The sequence below is a fragment of the Ascidia mentula genome, chromosome 2 (genome assembly GCF_947561715.1).
Source record: "Ascidia mentula chromosome 2, kaAscMent1.1, whole genome shotgun sequence".
Lineage (NCBI taxonomy): Eukaryota > Metazoa > Chordata > Ascidiacea > Phlebobranchia > Ascidiidae > Ascidia > Ascidia mentula.
Genome location: NC_138567.1, coordinates 4,041,294 through 4,061,952, shown reverse-complemented (window position 1 = coordinate 4,061,952; position 20,659 = coordinate 4,041,294). Strand labels below are relative to the sequence as shown.

Genomic DNA, 20,659 nt, shown 5'->3' with positions numbered 1-20,659 from the left:
AAGACCTGTAATTCATTGATTCATTCAACGTTTTTTATTCCATTTGCCACAAAATAGTTCGTTATCGACAAATAATACTTCAGTGGTTGCGTCGCAAAAGTACAAACTTACTGGTAAATTTATGCAGTCATGCGCTAACAAGACCAAACCATGCGATTTCTACGTAACAATCACGGTCCTTATGACGTCAGCATCGTCGGTCAGGCACTTTTTGTGCAAATCGTCATGTCTTTAAAACTAATTGCATGCATATACAATGAAATATGCCTGTTTATACTTGAAGTATTTACAAGAGGACTAGCGTTGAAAGTTCGTGAGTTTACGATTTGTACAATGTGAAAGCATTCACTCAGTTTCGTTTGGACAATGAGCATCGTATCGTGCAACACATTCCTATTTCAAACCCTCGCCCCTTCAGTTCATCTTTAGATGTGTGAAGATAATAAACAAACTAATGTGAAAACAGTTTGTGATACAACATGAGAGCAAGGTATAAACACATTATATTTTGTGTAACACTGAATAGGGTAAAGATACACAGTAACCAACATTTATATTGTGAATTGTTTCCACAAGTAATGGACAAGCAGCAGCAGCAGCAGATTACAGTTCTACATGCAGCAAATCCGTAAATAGGTTTAAATCTCATAGGAGCGCGTGAGCTCTGGCAACTGTTTGAGAGAAAACACTGCAGAGAAGGGCTGGAGTTGACAAGCAGAAAAGGGGGGTTACCTAATATTGATAGCACTTCGGGGAAAGCCCCCAGGCAAGATACAGCTACAATCTTGGAGCATGCAGAAATCAAATCCATTTACGCTTTTTGTACAAAAAGATACTACGCCGGTTTGAAGCACCGGCAAATACAAGGACATATTTATACTTTCGAGCCTCGAAATTACAAGTGCGTTCGATTAACAGGAAACTAGAGCGATTCCAATTGTGACGTCATGTTGTGTTAATCGTGGACTTGCAAACTCGCCTCTGACATCACAGTGCCGACTTCGTTTTCGGCAATAATCTTTCGAGGAAGAGAAAATTAAAAAAAGATGAGAAAAGAAATAAAATAGAAAAAGGAAGATTTGGAAATGTTTTCGTATTGATTTAAATTTTTGAATATTTCGTCCTTCTTAATCTCTTGTTAAAATGTACCTGTACGTTAGTAATGGTTTTGCGGTAAAAGAGGAAATCGTTTAAAGGATTCAAAATTATTTGTATATAAGCCTATTGATATTTGTAAAATAAGTTAGAAAGCACGTAAGACGAAGACTTACTTTGTACATGCCAGAATCAGATTTTTTTGCCTGTGAAATCACCAACCTACAAAGACCGATCACATTTTCCTTGAAGTAATAATTATCGTCGGTGACGTCACGCCCGTCTTTAAACCACCTGTGACGTAAGTTGTATTGAAACGTGTACTGAATGTTAAATTATAACATATCACGACAAACAGTCCACCAAAGGGTCATAAAAACCAAAATGTTTAGACAGAAAATTTCGAAACAAAAGTAAAATGTGTTTTTTTTGTTTAACTCCCAGTATTTGGAGTATTTGTGTACCTTGTTGAAGGGTACGGTTTTCCGGAAATAGAACAACTCATTGTGACTTTAACTCCAGATGGAACGCAACGAGGTTTCAATGGAACTGTGGCAACGGGAGGTTGGCGAAGATCTTTCTCGTCGAACTGGACATCTTCTATTTGGATTTTCTCTGCGCAAATATCATCGTTTAGAGCAGAGGCCGCAACCTTTTCCTAAAGCCGAGGGTCAAGCCAAACTCTGCCATGTATCAGCATATAGTACTATTGTTCCACCAAATGTATCGTTCTCTTTGCTGCTGTGGGGCATTTTATTTATATTATAGCTTATTTAGTACTGTATAATATTGCACTCGAAGAGTTGCTGCAATTTGTAAAGAGACTGCGGACCGGATGCAGGTCGTAGGTTGCCCACAACTGGTTTAGAGAGTTCCTGATTATTTTATTGACGAATACACATAATAAAAGAGGTCCAAATTGAAGGCATTTTCTGTCACATTTTCAGTGGCACCAAAACCACAGAAGTCGCGTAAAAGCAATCTTACCAACGTGTTCCTTGATGTAGATCATGTCCTTGATTTGCAACGGTTCGCTCTTTCCTACATTGTTCTCAGCAAGTATCCTCAGATAGTAAGATCTCTGCTTTCGGAGGTCGGTGATCTTGTACTGACAATCTGTGATGTTCTGACAGATCGTTTGCCAGTCTCTGCATGCAATGTATAGAAAACCGAACTGGTTAATTGTTTTGTCCCGCCAAGTTTGTCAATACATGAACGAAGCATTTGCGTAGAACAGGGGTTCTCAACCGGGGGGATTCCCCATCACAGGGAATATATATTTGGAAAGGGAATTTCGCTCAAAATATATATATATATTTTTTTTAGCTCGAAAAGGCACATTTTTGATAACGTCTCCCTTCTTAGTATTACTGATAAAAACATAATATTTACACACTGAATATCCAGGGGCATTTTTACTTTGACAATCGGTTTAAGGGTCAATATAATAAACGTTTGACAACCACTGGTGGAACACTTCACCTTCCGCGTGCCTCCCGTTTCTGGATCGTATATTTCGTCACTCCCTGGTTTCCATCTTTGGCGGGAGGTCGCCATGACATCTGTACCTCACTTCCGTTTATTACGATCTTCACCGGACCCTGAGGGGGTGGAGGCACGTCTGTGACGTAACAATACGTTATGAGTTTCCTTGATTATTTTACCTAGTAATGATTCTATAACAAACCGTGGACAAGTATCTTGAAGGAGAGCGTCTTTATTCCGGAGGCGTTCTTGATTGACAGTTTGTAAGTTCCTGAATGGTATCCACGTGCGTTGCGTATTTGAAGTTGAGCTACGCCATCCGTGTCCATAATGTTGACTGTTTCGTCACACTCGGCATTGTCTTTCGTCCAATGAACGTCGGGTCGGGGCCGGGCCTTCATACAATGTTTAAAGTTGTGTCAGATATAAAAATAAATGACAAATATGTGTAAATTTAGTTATTTCAAAAACAAAGATTGTTAGAATCAATTTTTAATGAAGGGAATGCACAGCGCATTCTTACAATCTTAGTTACTGTTGTAAGCTGTATTTGCGACTGGTTAAAGGACAATCGCATTTTTTTTTAGTGTAAAAGTTATTTCATACAAAAATACAAAGCGTGGCAGACGATCATCGTCAGTTTCTATTTTGTATTTTTTACCAACAGATCCATTCGGTAACCACCTTGTAACACAGGGTGATTCCAGCAGCTTTTGTGATAATTTTTCGTATTTAATACAATGTAGAAAAAAAACAGCAAAATTCAAATAGATTCAGGAACCGTGAAAATAAGCTCACATGATAAGGTACGTGGATTCTGATCGTTCCACCGGCGTTGATCACGAATCCCTCCCGAATTGCAGTTTCTAGTTCTGACGTAAGCTTGAAAGACGGCATTACTGGAAGAAAAACATGCGCTTGTTGTTTCAGAAAATGTGGTTTGGCAACCAATGATTCACACACCAGGAAACATAGCACATTATTAAATGAGTATTTACTCTCAGTCGACTGTTTACAGTGCGACAAAAATTTTTACATTGAAAAAACATCGTTTTCAAATTACATAAGCAAGACAAAATGTCAGTTTTCCTAATCATAAACTAAGGCGAATCCCATTCATTTCTTTAAAAATAACACTATTCAAACTCTCTGGACACAACTAGTAACAGCATGACATACCGTGGAACTCCTCAGCAGTGAAGGTTCCCTTGTATGTGTAATATTTGCTGTAAGAACCGGCGTTGACTGATCGTATGCGAACGTGGTATATGGCGTTATGTTGCAACCCACGCACAGTATAGGAAGTTCCATTGACGTGACTTTCGTTGTACTTGATCCAGTTATCCGTACCTTCCTGTGTATTGTTATGTGTCATGCTGATAAATACAGCATTTTAACGAGCAGTTGCAAACCGAATAAGAAACGATCAGACAAGCATGTGAATAAACTGGTATAATAAACAATAGAGACATGAAAAAAAACATTGGATTCAATCTTGCTAAACTAAACAACGAAACAACAAATAATCCAATATGTTATTGCAATGAGAAAGAGAAAAAAACAACAAATAAAAACGACGTTAAGTTTACAAAACTATTTTGGCAAGCAGGCAGACACGTTGTATACCACAGCACAGCAAACAACCAATCACATTAAAAGCGCACCAACCTTGCGTAGTTCAATGTCGTATCCAAGCAGATCAGCTCCTCCTTTCCTATCCGTTCCCTTCCACGAGAAACTCAGGGAGGAGTTGGTTGAATCGACAAGTTCGAGGTCGCTCGGTTCCCCGGGTGGATCTACAGCTTCAGATGCGCGGAAAGCTTTCGAAGTACGACTCGGGTCGCTCTCACCAGCTGCATTTACCGCCACCACGCGGAATTCGTACTCCAAGTCAGCTTTGAGGTCAGAAGCCTAAGAGGAAACCTCATTTTTACACATTTTTAGAGTTTGTATAGTTTGAATCTCCTGTTGTCTTTATGGCCAACAAAAACTCAGCCAACAAAAAACAAAGACTTGAAAGAATGAAAAGATTCTCAATGGCCAACAGGATTTTATCAATTCCTACAAGTAATCCTAAGTCGTTTGTTTGACGTTGTTCATGACAAATATATATTTCGCATGTATTTACATGCATCATCGGTATCGCTAAAAACACAAACACGCAGTTTAAACACCAACATAAAAAATGTGTTACATAACAAATAATTAGCACGAATGTTTTATATAGCTAAGCATAATGCGGTAGTAGGCAAAAAAAACAATAACACCCCACTAATAATGTCCGAACACAAAATCCTCTCAATTTTAAGCAACCACGCAAACATCAGAACGAATAACCAATGGCACAAACATTTGTCAACTTTCCAATGCCTGACATTACTGGGAGTTTAAATCTGAGCAATTTACTTCAACAAAAATAAGAAAACCTAATTGATTTCTTACTTATATCTACAGTTTAATACCTACAAAGTTTACTGACACATATGAGGAATTCAACTCACAGTATATTGTTGACCTTGACAAGGTGAGTCCTTGTTACATCTCGTCCACATCGACGTCCCCTTCTTCCTCCTCTCCACGATATAACCTTTCACCGGACTCCCTCCATCGGATGAGACCTTCGAATATCCACGGAACATTTACATATAATTATTTAAAACTTTTATGAAGCAGTAGTTAAGATCACAACCTCAAAAAAATTGCATGAACGTAGCTTGAAACAATAAATGTCACCAAACAAAGCATTAAGAAAAAAAATAGCCCATAAAAGTGCAAACGTTTCAATTGTATTTACAATCAATGTGGATGCGGAATGCATTTGGTAATGAATTTCAGAGCAATTACATGGGCTTTATTGTCTGTCTTAACAATGCCGTAAGTTATGTTCCTAATTTAAGAGTATTCTTGAGGTACATCAAAACCTTTTTACACAAAGACAGAATAAAATAGAAGCTAACAAATAGGAATAAAACAAGTTAGACCAACCTTTCCCCATTTAATGGTGATGGAACCGTTGGAAGTTGAAACGCATTCAACATCTCCAGTGATTGGCGAAGGTGGATCTGCATTTATTCACATAAACGTTATCCCAATTCATAAACGTGATTTACGAAATTCCAAATATTTTGCGACTTAAACAGAATGATGACCTCATCATGACGCGGCAAAATTGTGCCTCATCATGACGCGGCAAAATTGTGCGCCTCAAAAAATGCGAGTTGCTCCTTATAGTATTATTTTGTGTTAAAGAGCATTATTACGACACTTTATAGGCAAGAGAAATCATTAGGACACACAAAAATAAAAGTGATTTCTCACCATAAGGATCTTTGACCTTGATGACCTTGGATTCGAAAGATTCGCTTTCTCCCGCCTCTGAGACAGCTCTTATCCTGAAACTGTAACTCTTCCCTCCAGGAACGTGAGCTCTGAAGTTTGTGTCGGCCCCGCTTGTTTTCCCGACTGGAAAGTGGAGAAGTCAGTTTTGAAGACAGCATGTGAAACAAGTGTTGCAAGTTTCACATGCTGTCTCGTACAAAATCATGAAAATGCAAAATTGTTGAACTTTTGAATGCATACAGTCAACAATAAAACCTTTATTTGCTGCGAAACACATTTGTATGTAAACAATATACGGTGAAGCATTTACGTCAAGAACTTTACACACCGTGTTTCAAACACACACGAACCTGAAGTCCAAACTTTTCGGTTTTCTTCTCTCTTTTCTATGATGTAATGTGTGATTGCGCAACCGCCATCGTCGACAGGTGCTTTCCACTTCATTGTGACGCCTTTGGATGACACGTCAGAAAACTGTACAGGACCAGCGGGTGGCGCTGGAGCGTCTAAATCATACCGAGACAAGTTATGGGGTAATTTGTAGTGAACTGTAATCATGCCCTGGATTTATACGCACTATTTTTCGGGAGGTTTAATATTGTTAATTGAAATCGAAAATTATGGAAACCTTGAAAAGATTGAGTTTAGACAGTAGTGCACACGTTTCCACCTGTAAGCTCTCATCAGTGCTGCTGGTGACTGTTGCAGTAGCTTATGAAGTGTGTTTTGTATTGTCTGCAGCTTAATAATTTATACGGCCTTTTTGCTTTTATTTGAAAACATTATCCTGCAATGAGCATTCAAACAAAAAACTCTTTAATTCATGTTTCTATGAAAAAAAACTGAGGCTTGATGGTTAATTTTGAAACTGCACGGGTCGTGTAACGTTTGGTTGTTTCACGTTGTCAAGGCACTAAAAAACGCATTAAAACTGCGATTACTCATGAGGTTGTTGAAACCGGTTTAAAGGGAAACCGAACACAAGAGACACGTCAAAGTGCGTCACACTCGACATGTGGGGGTTGATACCAGTTGCTGTGTGAGGATATAAAGGGAAACCTCAAAACCGCCGGTAATTCCGTGCATGGGGGAGAGAACTTATTGCAACCCACGACAACCCACAAACAATTTACGTTTGGAGATAAAAGATATGCGTTCATTTATATACATAAATAACATGCATGTATATATACAACATTTGTGAGTAGATTCACATATTTTTTTTGTGCGAATATTTATCAACTGAATGAGAATCTGGCCCTCGGTTAAGTATTGCCTTTTCATCTGCGACAGCAAGTTACTGCAAGTGGTACCACGTGACTTTTAAAGCAACAAGTCTCTAATTTACGTCAGCAGATGTATTTACAAGTTTCTGCGAACATAAATAATGAAACCAACAATACACACAAATAAAATAGGAAGACCGTGGAAAAGCGAACAATCTACTCGCTCACCCAACACTTGTACATCGACTGGAATAGTGATCTCCCCAGCATCGTTTTTAACTTTACACACGTACTTCCCACAGTCGCTCCTCTGGCATTTGTGGACGCACACTTGGGCGTGGTTGGAGTCCGTGTGGTTGAGTACAACCCTTTTACCATCGCCTGCAGAAAAAAAAGTGTTTATATTTGTTCTTTAAATGTGTGTCACAACCAAACAGTTGGTAGGAGTTTTCAGGAATTTTCAACAATTGCTTATAATGTATCTCTAGATACAACAAAATGTACAGCAAAATTTCACGGTACTTGAAAACTACTTATGTGCCAAACTTAAGAGGACAAAAATGTATGCAAATACTACATTGTGTAGACGCTCCTCGCTAGACATTGTGTAGACGCTCCTCGCTAGAACTTTAAACTACTGTTAACATAATACTGTGTTCATATTCCTGTACATTTTCTTGTACGAAGAGTACATAACATACCTCCCTTCACCATACCTACGCAATGTGACTAGCGTAAAAAAACGCAACACATAATAGAACAAACCTTCCAATGGCTTCCCATCTTTCTCCCACGTGATCACGGGTGGGGGGTGACCTCCGTCGACAGGAATTTTAATCCTGCCCGTCTGTCCTGCCTTGAACTTGAACGGTTTTTCTTGCAACGATTTTAAGATCTTCTCATCGATGCGGGGGGCAACTGTGTACACAATGTGAACATGACTTGAAATGTTTAAAGGCATTTGCCACAGACAAAGCAAGCGACATTAAAGGTTTTTTGCGTGAAAATTGAATAACAAGAGGACTACAAAGTTTGAAAAAACTTTGCGAGGCCTGCTTTAAAAAATCTCCTGCGACTTTAACGCAAATGCGTTAGGAGCATTTTTTAATAACAAAGCAAAAGCAAGTTGCGCGTAATAAACTTGGGAATAAAATTTTAATACAGTAATTTTAATGTAATATTTTCGTGTCTTTATCGTGTACCGATGGTGTACGTAAACAGTTTTTCTCATTTTGAAAGCAGTGCTGTGCAAAGCATTGGCGCAGTTGACGGCGTGGCAACAAATATGCGACAAAAATCCACCATTTTTGCCCTCGAAACAGGTGTTGTGTCGTCCAACTCTCTCGTTTCTGTTACCTTCTTCTTCTCCTTCTTCTTTCAAGGGTTTGCCTTTTTCTTTTTGTTTGCTACTACTCTCGTTTGTGACACAAGTATGGTGCGACATACAAGCCCCCAAAACTTCGTTTACTTGTGTTTGGGTTTGAGTTTGGGTTTGGGAGGTAACGTGATGGTCACAATTAACAACCTCCAATTTGGCGGCAAAATGGAAGGAATTCGCAAAAGATAATTTAACTTGGGTGTGTTTGAAAACCCGGGACACAGAAATCATATCTAAATGAAATGTTAAATTTACTAAAAATACGAAAGAAGCGAGAACAAATTTTCTCCTTGTTAAATCATTGCAGCAAAGAATACGGGAGTCGTTATTTAACCATGAGGACTTAATTTTGTTCAATGTAAAGCTTGCACAACAAAATAATCGTTATCTTTGTACAATATCGCATAACTTCGAAAAGCAAAAATATTTTTTAAGCGGTTCGTTGATTTCAGTCATATTTCAATTATTTAACTACAATGACAACGAACGACGTTTAAACTTTGTGTGAACAACTTGTTGCTGGAGCTAGCAGAAGAGTTTATATCGACTTAACTCGTAAACAGTTTAAAACAGTTTACGCAATCATACACAACAATATTGTTGATAAGTGGACGAAACTAAATTGGAATCCTTACCTTGAGCCAAACCACAGGATACAGGGGCGGACACGACGGGTTCACTTTTACCCTGAGCGTTAACAGCTTTCACTCGGAATACATATTCCTTGCCAGGTTGACAGGAGGAAGTGCGGAAACTTGTTCCTTTTACCTCACTTATCTGAAAGGAAGCGATTTGTTTCAGTAAAGTAGATTCAAAATAGACAAATTACGGCATCAAGATTTTAAAACTATCCTAAAATCATTAAAAGGCACAAAATTTACAACAGTATAATGTATTTTATAGAACATAACAGACCATTGTTTTTACCTTTGTAATGGCCAGCTTTACATCTATTGATTTTAATAATTTTTACGTCATTAATTCAGTATTCGGAGAGCAACAGGTTTCAGTAAATACTCCAGTTCAGGTGTTATGGAGGTTACTGTGCTGGAAACTAGGTATTTAAGTACGTTTGCCAAGGAAACAATGGGATCACTTTCCGCACACACTCAGTCACCTGCGTCCAGTCATCTTTCCCGGCCTCAGAGCGCTCGACCACGTATGACGTCACGGGACTTCCCCCGTCCTGTTCGGGTTTCTGCCACGAGATGGCGACCTCTTGCGGCGTGATTTTGTCAAATTTAATGTTGGATTTACTCATGTCCGCAACGTCTGGGAAATAAACAAAATTACGTGGAAATATCCGGACCGACATGTCTGATTGGACTTCTTTTTTATAATCGCTCATTGTTGTTTAACGACAAGTAAAAAGCGCGTCACTGAACCATTTCAAATGTTTATATGTAATAACTAATAGCCCTTCGTAATTATTCGTATGTTCAGTTCAAAAAAGGATGATGACTCCTGACCCAAACCAAAACATCAACAAATTTTAACGGAACAACAAAAATTACGGGAAATACTCTCATTGAAAATCAGGTTAATGCCAAACAGCTCCAAAGAGGCAAATAATATCTTACAACCATTTAAATATATTGGGTACCTTTTGTCTGACTTACCCATGACCTTCAGCTTGGTTTTGACGATCACACCTCCGATGTTATTGAAGATTCTTGCTTCGTATTCCCCACTATCAGATCCCTGACATTTGACAATCTTCAAACTGACCTCATTCATGCTTGAACCTTTTGTCGCTCGGTGGTGCTAACAACCAAATATATTTCTCAAAAAATAAGGTCTTTGCGCAAATACTAAACCGAATACCCTGTGAATTTGTGATTTTTTTACCATATGTCGTCACTAGAATTTTTAGGGCCATTTGGTAATGGGTAATAACTAGGAATGTCCACAACACGTGGGAAATTGTGTACGAATTTCCTCACCTTAACCGGAAGAACTTCATCTCCGTCATGCATCCACGCCGCGCTAGGTGGGGGATTCCCCTTGCACGGGATCTTGATGGTTGCGGTTTCGCCCGCCTTCACAACGATTGGTGTCTTTTCCAGTTTCTCAATGACCTGAAAAAATCGACAGCGTGTGAGTTTGTTTAGTCTCTTTTTCAATATTTTGAAAAACAAATTTTTGATTCAATCCGCTACCTTGGGGTCGATGAATGGTGGTTCGTCCGGAGCGGCAGGGGACACGGGTTGAGATTCGAGAGGAGCGCTTTTCCCTTCCTGGTTGGACGAACTGACGCGGAACTGATAAGTTTCCCCCTCCTTAAGATTCTTAGCAGTGAAGTTGTTCTTGTCAGCTGCTACTTTTGCAAGCGGTTTCCATTTCCCTTTCGAATCTGTGGAGCAAGTTTAAAACGTTTTCTTTTAAACTGCACAATTGGAGGCAACTTTTGTAACAAAATTAACAAGAAAAGAAGGAAATTACGAATAAACCACAAGAGCGTGCATTTAGATGGGACAGCAAAAAAACAATATTTCTTAATATTAGGTTGGATATGAATCCAGGTTATACCACAGGAGTGCAAGACTGACCTTTGACCTCTATGATGTACTCCTCTGCTGGTGTGCTCTGGTCTATCGCAGGGTTCCATGACATTGTAAGTTCGTTCGCCTTGATTTCGGAGAAGGCGATTTCACCAGAGGGTGCAGCTGGTTTGTCTGAAACAACACAAGTTGTTGTCACAAATCTTAAACGAAATGTATCTGGCCGAAATCTTGTAAATTTAACACCAAATCTTAACACGCCGTGAAGCATTGAAATGCTCAAATGTTTTACAGTTTCTTCAGAGCTAATTGACCTCTTTAGAGCTAACTGACAACCTATTGTAACGCATAAAATAAATGACTATAGATGATCAGAAGATGAGATATATTAGGAACTGAAACTCTGGCAAAAATAAGGAACATTTTAAATTCAAGGAATGACAAACTCACCAACAATATTCACTGGGATTTCTACTGTGATGTCACCGCTCTCATTGGCAATAGTTAGTTCGTAGACCCCGGAATCCTTAACCTGGCAATTTTCCACGCACAGGGTGGCGGTTTTGTCTGAGTTTTCCATGTGCATTCGACCCCTTTCCATCAATGTAACTCGACCGTTTGTCCATTGCACGCTGAACACAGTTTATATGATTTAAAAACAACGCCGTAAATGCGGTCGGAAGCTTGGAGCACATTGTATTTTCGCCTGAGCGACATAATAAAATTGTAATTTCAATATTTTTGCGCTAAATAAGCCAGTTTTTGTTTCTTACTTTCAAATTTCGTGTTCAAACCGCGGTCTCCCAAATCCCTACCGATTACCACACAAGGTACTAAGATTTTAACTTGGAGATAAAAGCTAGGAATGTGGTGACTAACATTATAAAAGTATGCAGACGCTTTAAACAAAACTGTGTTCATCCAAGTTACATTAAATAAACTGAAATTAAAATATGCAAAAATTAAAAGGAAAATGGAAAGTCAATCAAGCGGAAAACAAAACGAACGTAAAGGTTTGAGACTCACGAAGTAGGGGTTTTCCCCGTGAATGGAATTTCGATCTTAGCTTTGGTTCCAGCTTTAAACTTGAGCGGGGTTTTGCGAAGTTTCTCCAGAAGGGCGTGGTCGACAGTGGGGGGGTCTGAATGAATAATACCAGGGTTAGAATAAATGAACCTAAGCTACTACGTACATCCTTGTGAGCATTGCTACAGTATAGTGCAACATGACAACATGTTTTACTCTGTGTGCTTAAAAGCGTGTGCTCAATTGTCTACTCAAAACATAATGGAATAATGTAACACGCAATTTGCTAACTGTAAAAACGAAGCAATTTCTTTAAAATGCAAGATGTCAACAACAAATTGTTTTGCTTTAGTAACATTCTGCTATCCCCACAGCAATTCTCACAAACTTTTGACAAACAACTTCTAGATGCCAGCGGTGACGTCAATTTTTAAACAGTTAACAGCATTATTGCGTCACGACATTCAATTCTTGTCGTAGGGCGGTAAGCCGGGGTGTGACCTTCTCTGCTTGTGACGTAAACGGGTGATGGGCGACGACAAATTGACATTCAATGAGAACCAACTATTCACGTCTGCTAACTATAATACAGGGGTCACCCATGTAGAAACACAATCTACGCCCAATTTACTATTTTGTTATTTTCAACTTTTCGACAAACAACAAAGCCCAAATAGCTGCGAGAAAGTTTACTTTGTTGACGTTTTGATTATTTTTCCAAATTTTTGCGTCAGATACATGGGCTATATTGTTTATTTAAACGATTTACAAAACCGTGAGTTGTGTTCCGTATTTTAAATTACTCGATACCAACATTCCTTTCAGCTCACCTGCACAACTAAGATGGGCCTCCGATCGCACTCCACGTATTTGGAACTGATAAAGTCCCTCGTCTTTGGTCTGGACATTTTTCACCACGAGTTTGTATTTTCCACGTATTTTCACCATTTCGTACTTGCTGGAGGCCTGCAAGGGTACAGTGGTTAAAACAGCCTAAATATTGATAATAAATAAACAAAAATATTTGTATCTGGTTCTGCCAAAATTTCGTTTTCTATCTGATGAACTTTTTCAGAAGTAGAAGTGCTTTCGGTATGTGAAAATACGTCAGCATTCTGCCCACGTACCTCTATAGGTTTGTCATCTTTAAACCATTGCACTGTAGCGTCGGCATCGGCGTCATCAATTTCACAAGAAAACTCCACGGGTTTTCCGGCTCTGCATTTGGCGTCCTGCATTTTGCTGATAACCTTTATAGGTTTTGCTGCAATGCAGAAAAAACAAAGCAGGGTTGGAATGCAAAAAATGATAAAAATTTATCATTTTCTGCATTGATCCGTTACTGAGTCTCTGTCTGCCATAGAGACTACACAGGCGATTCATAGAAATCAAACTCTCATCAGGGTTGGAATAAGTGGAATTAGGCGTTTGTTCCACAAAAGTATTATTAATTTACTAATGTCGACACTTACCATTAACTTGAAGTTGTGCGGAAGAAGTCGTTTCTCCGAAAGTAACTTTGACCACCGCATTGTGATCAGCCAAAGCCACCTTTTTGACAGTAAGACTGTGGACATCACCGGATTTGATGACATATCTGCAGCAAAGTGCGATAATTACCGGCGGTTCAAAACATTCCAAATGCAATATCATCTGCATTTTGCTGAATAGATTTCCAAGTAGTTGGCAGTTAAATATTATATTGTTCTGTGATACTCAGCACTTGGATGAAGCTTTTGTGGGAGTGAGGGTTGACATAGGGTCATCAATAGGTATGAATTTTAATGTAAGAACGGGTCGTGTTTTTTAAAGAGAATAAGACAATATGCAGCGTAATAAGTGGAAAATTATTAAACATACTATTAAGAGCGAATTGTACAAATTTACCAGTTATGTTAGTTAGCAGACAATAGGTCTGCACTGGCCACCATTGCAAACTAAAATAGAGAAGCATTCCGAACAGCTGCAAGGCAACATCCACCCCGGGCCAATGCGCATGCGCTGAACAGTCCCTGAGGGGATTGTAAGCCGGCCGCTAGATTCGGCATCGCGACTACTTATGTGATGTCATAATGGGTGATTGGCTTGAGACGTGATTGATGTTAACCGACGGATTGGACGGGTGGGAGATTGTGCTGGTAGTATTAATGATGCTGTAACTTGTTTTGCAAACATAGCGTTACTTGAAGTGCATTGATTGTGAATGAAAGTATTGCCCATAAATTACCACACCGGCAATCATCTCATGTGGGTTGAGTGGAATCAAATCATATTTTATTAGATAATGTTGTGATTGGTAACAGAGTGCATCAAGCTCGTAAAACAGACAAAGGGATCACTGCAAAACTATATCCAAGATTTCTGTAGTTTAAACTCGTGATAAACTCATTGGCACAATATTCTACATCGTGAATTTAAACCATGGGTTTGTTCGCAATAATCGCCATACGCTACACAAGTCCGTATCACAGAAAGTGCTTTCTATAATACACATTTCAATATGCGCAACCACGATGAACAATTCCAATAGAATTGAAAACAAGTCAAGACTTCTCTGCTCACCTTCCACCATTCTTAACCACTTCTCCATTAACAGTCCATACGGGTGTTACCTCTCTGCTGCTCACCGAACACTCGAACGTGGCGGTGCTTTTCTCCTTAACCTCTGTGTTGACAAGCCGCTGTCGGAAACGAATCGGCGCAGCTGCAACGTGGAAGGTCAAGGTTTACGCACGCTGCAAACGCGCCAACCTGAATGTGCGTGAAGTACTTTGCACTGGTTGTTACAACTGAGGGCACCGGCGTTCATGCGGAGTGACGAAGGGGACAACGGTCCCTTTTAAATATTTAAGTTAAAGATTCTTTTTCGGTTTTTGCGAACGTCTAATTTGTTCGTAGGGGTCAAACGCTGGTTATTGAGAAATTGTAATTGCTAGAATGAAATCAATTTTACGCAATAAATATTGAAGTAAAGCACAACGTATTTAATAAAATAAAAACAACATAGATAAAATACAAAAAATATATTTATACTTAAATGTATATTCTCACCTGTGACCTTGAGATCAGCGCTGGATGTAAGGTCACCAAGCTTGGCAGTGTACGTCGCACTGTCTTTCATTTCAAGCTCCGTGATAATAAGCCTGAAAAACAAGCAGCACTGTAGCAATTATTTTATAATCAATCTTAGTCCTTGACTGCAAATTACCGGCTCGTATTTTGCTACCGTTGCTGCCAGGCATGCTACAATTTCAATACAATTGATCTTCTGGCATAAAATAACAGCAATAACTTATTGTATTCCGGACGAAACGTCGGAGAATTAAACCATGTTATTTTATGCCAGAAGATTAGTTACAATTCAATAAAGACAACAAAATAGAAAACGGCTACACAAATGAACACAAATGGAAGACGTTACTTGTGAACTTTTCCTTCAGTAACCTCCTGTAGGCGACCGGTCGTTCCCCGGACGTTCAGCACCTTACCATCCTTTATCCACGTGATTCTCTGTCCACGTCTCGTCAAGACACATTCGAACACACAGCGACCGTGAACCTTTGCAGTTTGTGATGTCAGTTGCGACGTGAAACTGAGGGGTTGCTCTGTTTGTGACGTATTGTTAGTTATTTGTATTTCAAATCCCTTCTGAGATTAGCAGAATACCAACGAACTAATGTTTCTCTTCCAAGAACTGTGAAAATGGCCAGGCAAGTAATCAAACCAAGCTTTCTAAATCTCATTACAAGATTTAAGGCAACTCACAAAACCCTTTATATTTTTCACGGAAATCTAGGGTTCCGCAAAACAGAAAGGAATCATTGTTCCAAACGTTGCATCGGTCGCTATGTGTGGTGACTACAGTTTATCTGTTTCTTTAATCATGTTCGCAACTCGTCTGGTGTACAATTGCCTGCCAGACAATCACCGTAAGATAACTAGTTTTACCTTTAATGGTGAGCACAGCATCAAACTTCTCTCCGCCAATGTCCAGTGTATAAGTCCCCGCATCTTCCGCATTTGCATTCCTGATAATAAGTTGGAAAACATTTCCTATTCTCCGCAGCTCATGGCGTTTCTCGGGTCCAGGAATTTGGACAACCTCGCCGTCTTTATACCACCTGGAAACCATAATTAAATGTAGGTTGTTTTAGGTTTCCAAGCATATTTTGACAATGGTAATAAATCGGTAACCACCACCCGGTACTTTCCCAGGTCACTACCGTTAGCTTGTTATTAACATTTTGTCACCCAAGAAAACTCAAATATTTGAACACAATAATGTTTTCCAATATGAGCTCCACTGCTAGAAGATTTAGCATCAACAACACAGCAAACGTGACTTAACCCACATCATGTGTTTGTTCGGGCTGACATTCTCCAGGTGAATTTCGAATACGGCCGTCCCTTCGTCGTTGATAGTCACGTGACGCAAAGCCTTGAGAACTTTCGCCGCCTCGAATTCTGGTGCCGCAACATCAACCTTTTTCATGTCCTTTAATTTGTGTAGGATGTGCCTGTACAACACGTGGGTGAATTTACAAAAAGTTGTCTTGAATAAAGTTTTCAAACACATTATAAAGTTTAGGTGAGTACTTAAAGTTTAAGTACAAACATTAAGGTTAGTGAGTTTTTTAAAATGTATGAATGAAGATAGGCTTTGTTGCAGCAACAAGTGAGACAAACTTTTCGGGGACGGTATATTGTTAACTGAATACAGGATCATGAACATTTCTTTTAACCTGAAATCATAAAAGCCATATTCCATACAGATTCGCTCGTAATCTTTTGGCTCTGCAGTTTTTAGAATCTCCAAAACCTCCTTTTCTCGTTCTTCGGCCGTCTTCTTCTTGACCTGTTTAACCTCTCTGCACACAGAAATTTGCGGATTTCGAAACGAGTTAAGTTTAGGTGAGTGGTTTGTTAAAAATGGAATTCACCGTTACCGGCACCATTCCACTTCTTTTCCAAAAAACAGTACATAAACACGGACATGACGAAACACAATTCAACAGGTTTGAGTTACATTATTCCACCTACTAATCCACGAACGCACCTGTGCTTCAGTTGTGACTTGAAGTTGATGTTCTCACTTTTCTTTGCGTCGATTTTCACCTGAAATGGACACGTGATCTCCCCGCAATCATTGGTAACCACCACTCGGTACTTTCCCATGTCAGCAACTCTGACTTTCTGTAATTTGTAAAAAAAAGAGTATAGAGCAACACCTATTCCACGAAACCGCGAAAACACGATTCCGTGCCGACATTTAAGCTGCAAACTTAACGTTATATCCTATAAGTGAGTAAGAAACCATCCATATAAAAACTTACAGTACGCCATAGTGATCAAAAAAACTCTCGCAATATCTCAGTGATTACAAATTTTCATTAAAAATTGGTCGCAAGGTAAAATAGGTTTTGGAATCACTGGTTTAAATGTTACAAATTCGTTTTTTAATGCTTGAAAATAAACATGACGAGCTATTTTTAAAATCCTCATTAAAAAAAATATATAGCCATATTTAATACCCTACAAAGACAGACAAGTTAAGAGAATTTGCATCAATACACAATCGGAAACAGGAAATGGGTTAAAATAAAGACAGTGTGCGTACATATGCCTACAATAAGGGCGTGAGATATTCCCAACACGTTGATCATTTGTAATTACGCATCAACGCCTCCCTCAGTCGACCGAATCAATGTTAGGGCGCATAATTTAGAAAAGCAGCCGGCTGCAATTTGTTTGAAGTAAGGAGACACTGGAGAGACGGCGGCGTCGCCCTTTTCATGCAGTCATCGTACCTTAATAGCCATCGTGCATATCCCTGAACCCGGGTTGGTTTTCACTTCATACCGCACCCCATCGTCAAGCTGCAACCACTGCCCCTTTTTCCACGACACTTTCGGGAAGGGCGTTCCTTCCACTGTGCAGCTAAACTCCAGTCGAGCACCTTGAAAGATCATTATTATTGCTATTGTTGTTTTTTATATTTGCAAAGAATATGTATTTGTGACACAATTGAACGTACATTTTTACATGCACGTATGAAGATAGCAGGCGAAACGTCTGCAAATCAAAATCTTTGTTTGATTGGGCCAGGACAGATTCTTTGAAATTACAACATGCCCAGAAGCATCACCATCCCTATATTGTTTTTATTTTTTTGGACAACAAATCGAAATTGGAATAAATGTCCACGACATTCTAAAGTCTGCGTCTCACCCAACATTTTGTATTGAACAAATCAATGGTCGAATTTTGGGCGAAAAACTTATTGCCCTACTGTTTTATGTAAGTGGAGATTCAATGTTCTGCAAGTATTCACCTTCCATTCCTTCCCCGTCAGTAACTTGTTTCACAAACTTGGGAAACGACTCGCCCTCCTCCTCCACAGGTTTCCTGAATTCTTTGAGTTGTGGAGCAGCCATGACCCACAAAATCCAACGTCCTGAATAACTGGTAGCAAATAAAAGTCACTGAGCTATAAAAGCGAGGTACACGTTTAGGTTCATGCACTCCGTGGGAGTACGCAGGGTTTCTATTTGCTGTGGAAAGAAAGAATAATATAAGTTCATAATACCTATGATGTTCATGTTTAACATGATAATGATCTGCCTGCAATTTCTGATACAATTATTATTTGCCTGATATTATCAACAACAATTCGTTTAATATTACCATTGATGTAGATTGGAATAATGAAGGACCTTATGTTATACTAATTATAAGCGCTGTAACTTTCTGATGTAATATTTCAGACAGAAAACTGAATTCAAGACAACAAAAACCAAACAATTTAATTTTCGTTTTTTTACGATAACTGTTCATTGTAGTTTAGGCTGCCTGTCTTCTAAATGCACGAGAGATACTTGGGTTTGAAACCAAACCGACCCAACGTACTTTATCAGTGCTTGCACAACAAAGCGACAAAGAAGTTTTTACGTGAGATAAACAGAGAAAAAAGTCTTTACCCAACAAACATTCACAAAAAGATCGCTATTTGGTCTCGATCCATAACACCCTCTTAAACAAAGAAGACGCTTACCATTGCTGGACATTTCTCGTTGTCGCATTCGTACGACAAACCCGTCATCTCCATACATTTCCCATGGGATGGGACTATTGCAAGCCCAAATATGGAGCGTGCGTCGATGGCGTCACTGAACTGTGGGTTGTATCACGTAATACAGCTCCTCGTAGAACCATGACGTTCGGCGAGGCACCTAAAAAAAGCTGTTTACGTTAACTTCCCAACTCCTGACTCGTATGGAGCTTCCTGCAAATAATTGACAAAATAGGTGCTTTGCAGTTAAATTACCTTGAAATAAGCATAACATGGCACATATCTATCAAACTTTAGTCATAATATATTTGCTGCAACATGATGGTTCTGCCTGGGGTTCAAAGAAGATATCCAAGGGTCGTGTAGAATGGTTTCAGGGGGTTCTTAGTTAGTAAAAGTGCAGGCATTTTTAACTCACTGTCTTACACAAAGAAACGTAAATTTACAATTAAACCAAATTTCATAATAGCCTGTAATTAACATAAGATTACGTAGCTGCGACGTCGGGGAAAGTAGGCCATTAGCGACCAAAAAGGTTTAGGACTTCGAAATTTGACACAAAACGACGAGGTTTTGTGCATATGATGTCCCAATAGGTTAGCTACAAGTAAAGAAGGAAGCAAACTTACTCATTTGCTGTATAGCCTGCACCAGTGACCTATGTTTTGGGACAAAAGATTTTCCTATTTTCCGTTTACATTGTATTAACATGTGTGTATATATATGTAAAAGGTTTAGACTAAAATGCTGTGCTAGAGTTGATACACTTTGCTAGGGTACAAAGTGTGGTTGCATGCACTTACCATGTAGTTGCAAACCAATAGGGGTCTTTGAAATATCTCCCTGCATTATATTCCTGATCCTCACCAGTGCTGTATTGTATTCTATGAAATAGTTGTGTGTTTTTGCAGTACAAATACACAAGCAACTGTTAACAATGCAGATAAAACATCATGTGGCAAAACAAAGCGCAACCAAAACCTTTATAACAACCAGCAAAAGTAAAGTCTCACCCAAATACAAAACTACACGATACAAACAAGAAGTTTTTCCAACAACTCTGATAAAAGTTGATCAAAAACTTTTTAGTTTAGCGCCAAAATTTAAACACTTTTACAAGGCCAGTAGTACCCTGCCTTACAAAACATAGAAACACGACTATAGTTTTTGTACTTTTTTGAACAATACGGAATAAAGTAAACTATTGGTTTTTAATACTCTTAAAAGTTTGAATTGACATATTAATACTCTTTGAATATTTTTTTTTATTTTAATGACAAAATTATGTTATTTTAATGATCACTTAGTTAGGATCTATTCTTTAAAGGTGTGTTACTTTTTAGAGTAGTTTATCGTGTAAGAATATTAACTTTTTGTTTCCATTTCATTTCATTTAGATATATTAGTCATCAACTCCACTTTCAGAAAAAAAATTCCGAAATAATCTCGAACGCAGCCCGAGCTAAATCAACCAGGAAAAATTTTCTCCACGTGTTTTCGCTTAAAAGCTTCGCAAAACCGTTTCATCGGCTTTACGAGT

General features: G+C 38.9%; 1 protein-coding gene across 1 annotated transcript; it reads right to left on the bottom strand.

The window, feature by feature from the left end:
* Positions 1-11: 11 nt before the first annotated feature.
* On the bottom strand, positions 12-18,597 carry LOC145890682 (myosin-binding protein C, slow-type-like). The gene is made up of 35 exons (XM_082981817.1): positions 18,382-18,597; positions 17,858-18,006; positions 17,107-17,243; positions 16,793-16,918; positions 16,403-16,567; positions 15,999-16,171; positions 15,472-15,655; positions 15,102-15,193; positions 14,613-14,754; positions 13,523-13,647; positions 13,178-13,314; positions 12,881-13,016; positions 12,051-12,165; positions 11,475-11,656; positions 11,073-11,198; positions 10,683-10,876; positions 10,467-10,601; positions 10,143-10,287; positions 9,641-9,795; positions 9,159-9,300; positions 7,911-8,063; positions 7,374-7,526; positions 6,270-6,425; positions 5,899-6,042; positions 5,566-5,642; positions 5,082-5,198; positions 4,249-4,491; positions 3,760-3,934; positions 3,379-3,479; positions 2,783-2,975; positions 2,578-2,716; positions 2,083-2,243; positions 1,560-1,710; positions 1,272-1,389; positions 12-1,018 (listed from the first exon to the last, which is right to left on the bottom strand). The coding sequence occupies exons 1-35, from the start codon at positions 18,482-18,484 to the stop codon at positions 956-958; spliced, it is 5,007 nt and encodes a 1,668-aa protein (XP_082837943.1). The 5' UTR covers positions 18,485-18,597; the 3' UTR covers positions 12-955.
* Between the last annotated feature and the right edge of the window lie 2,062 nt (positions 18,598-20,659).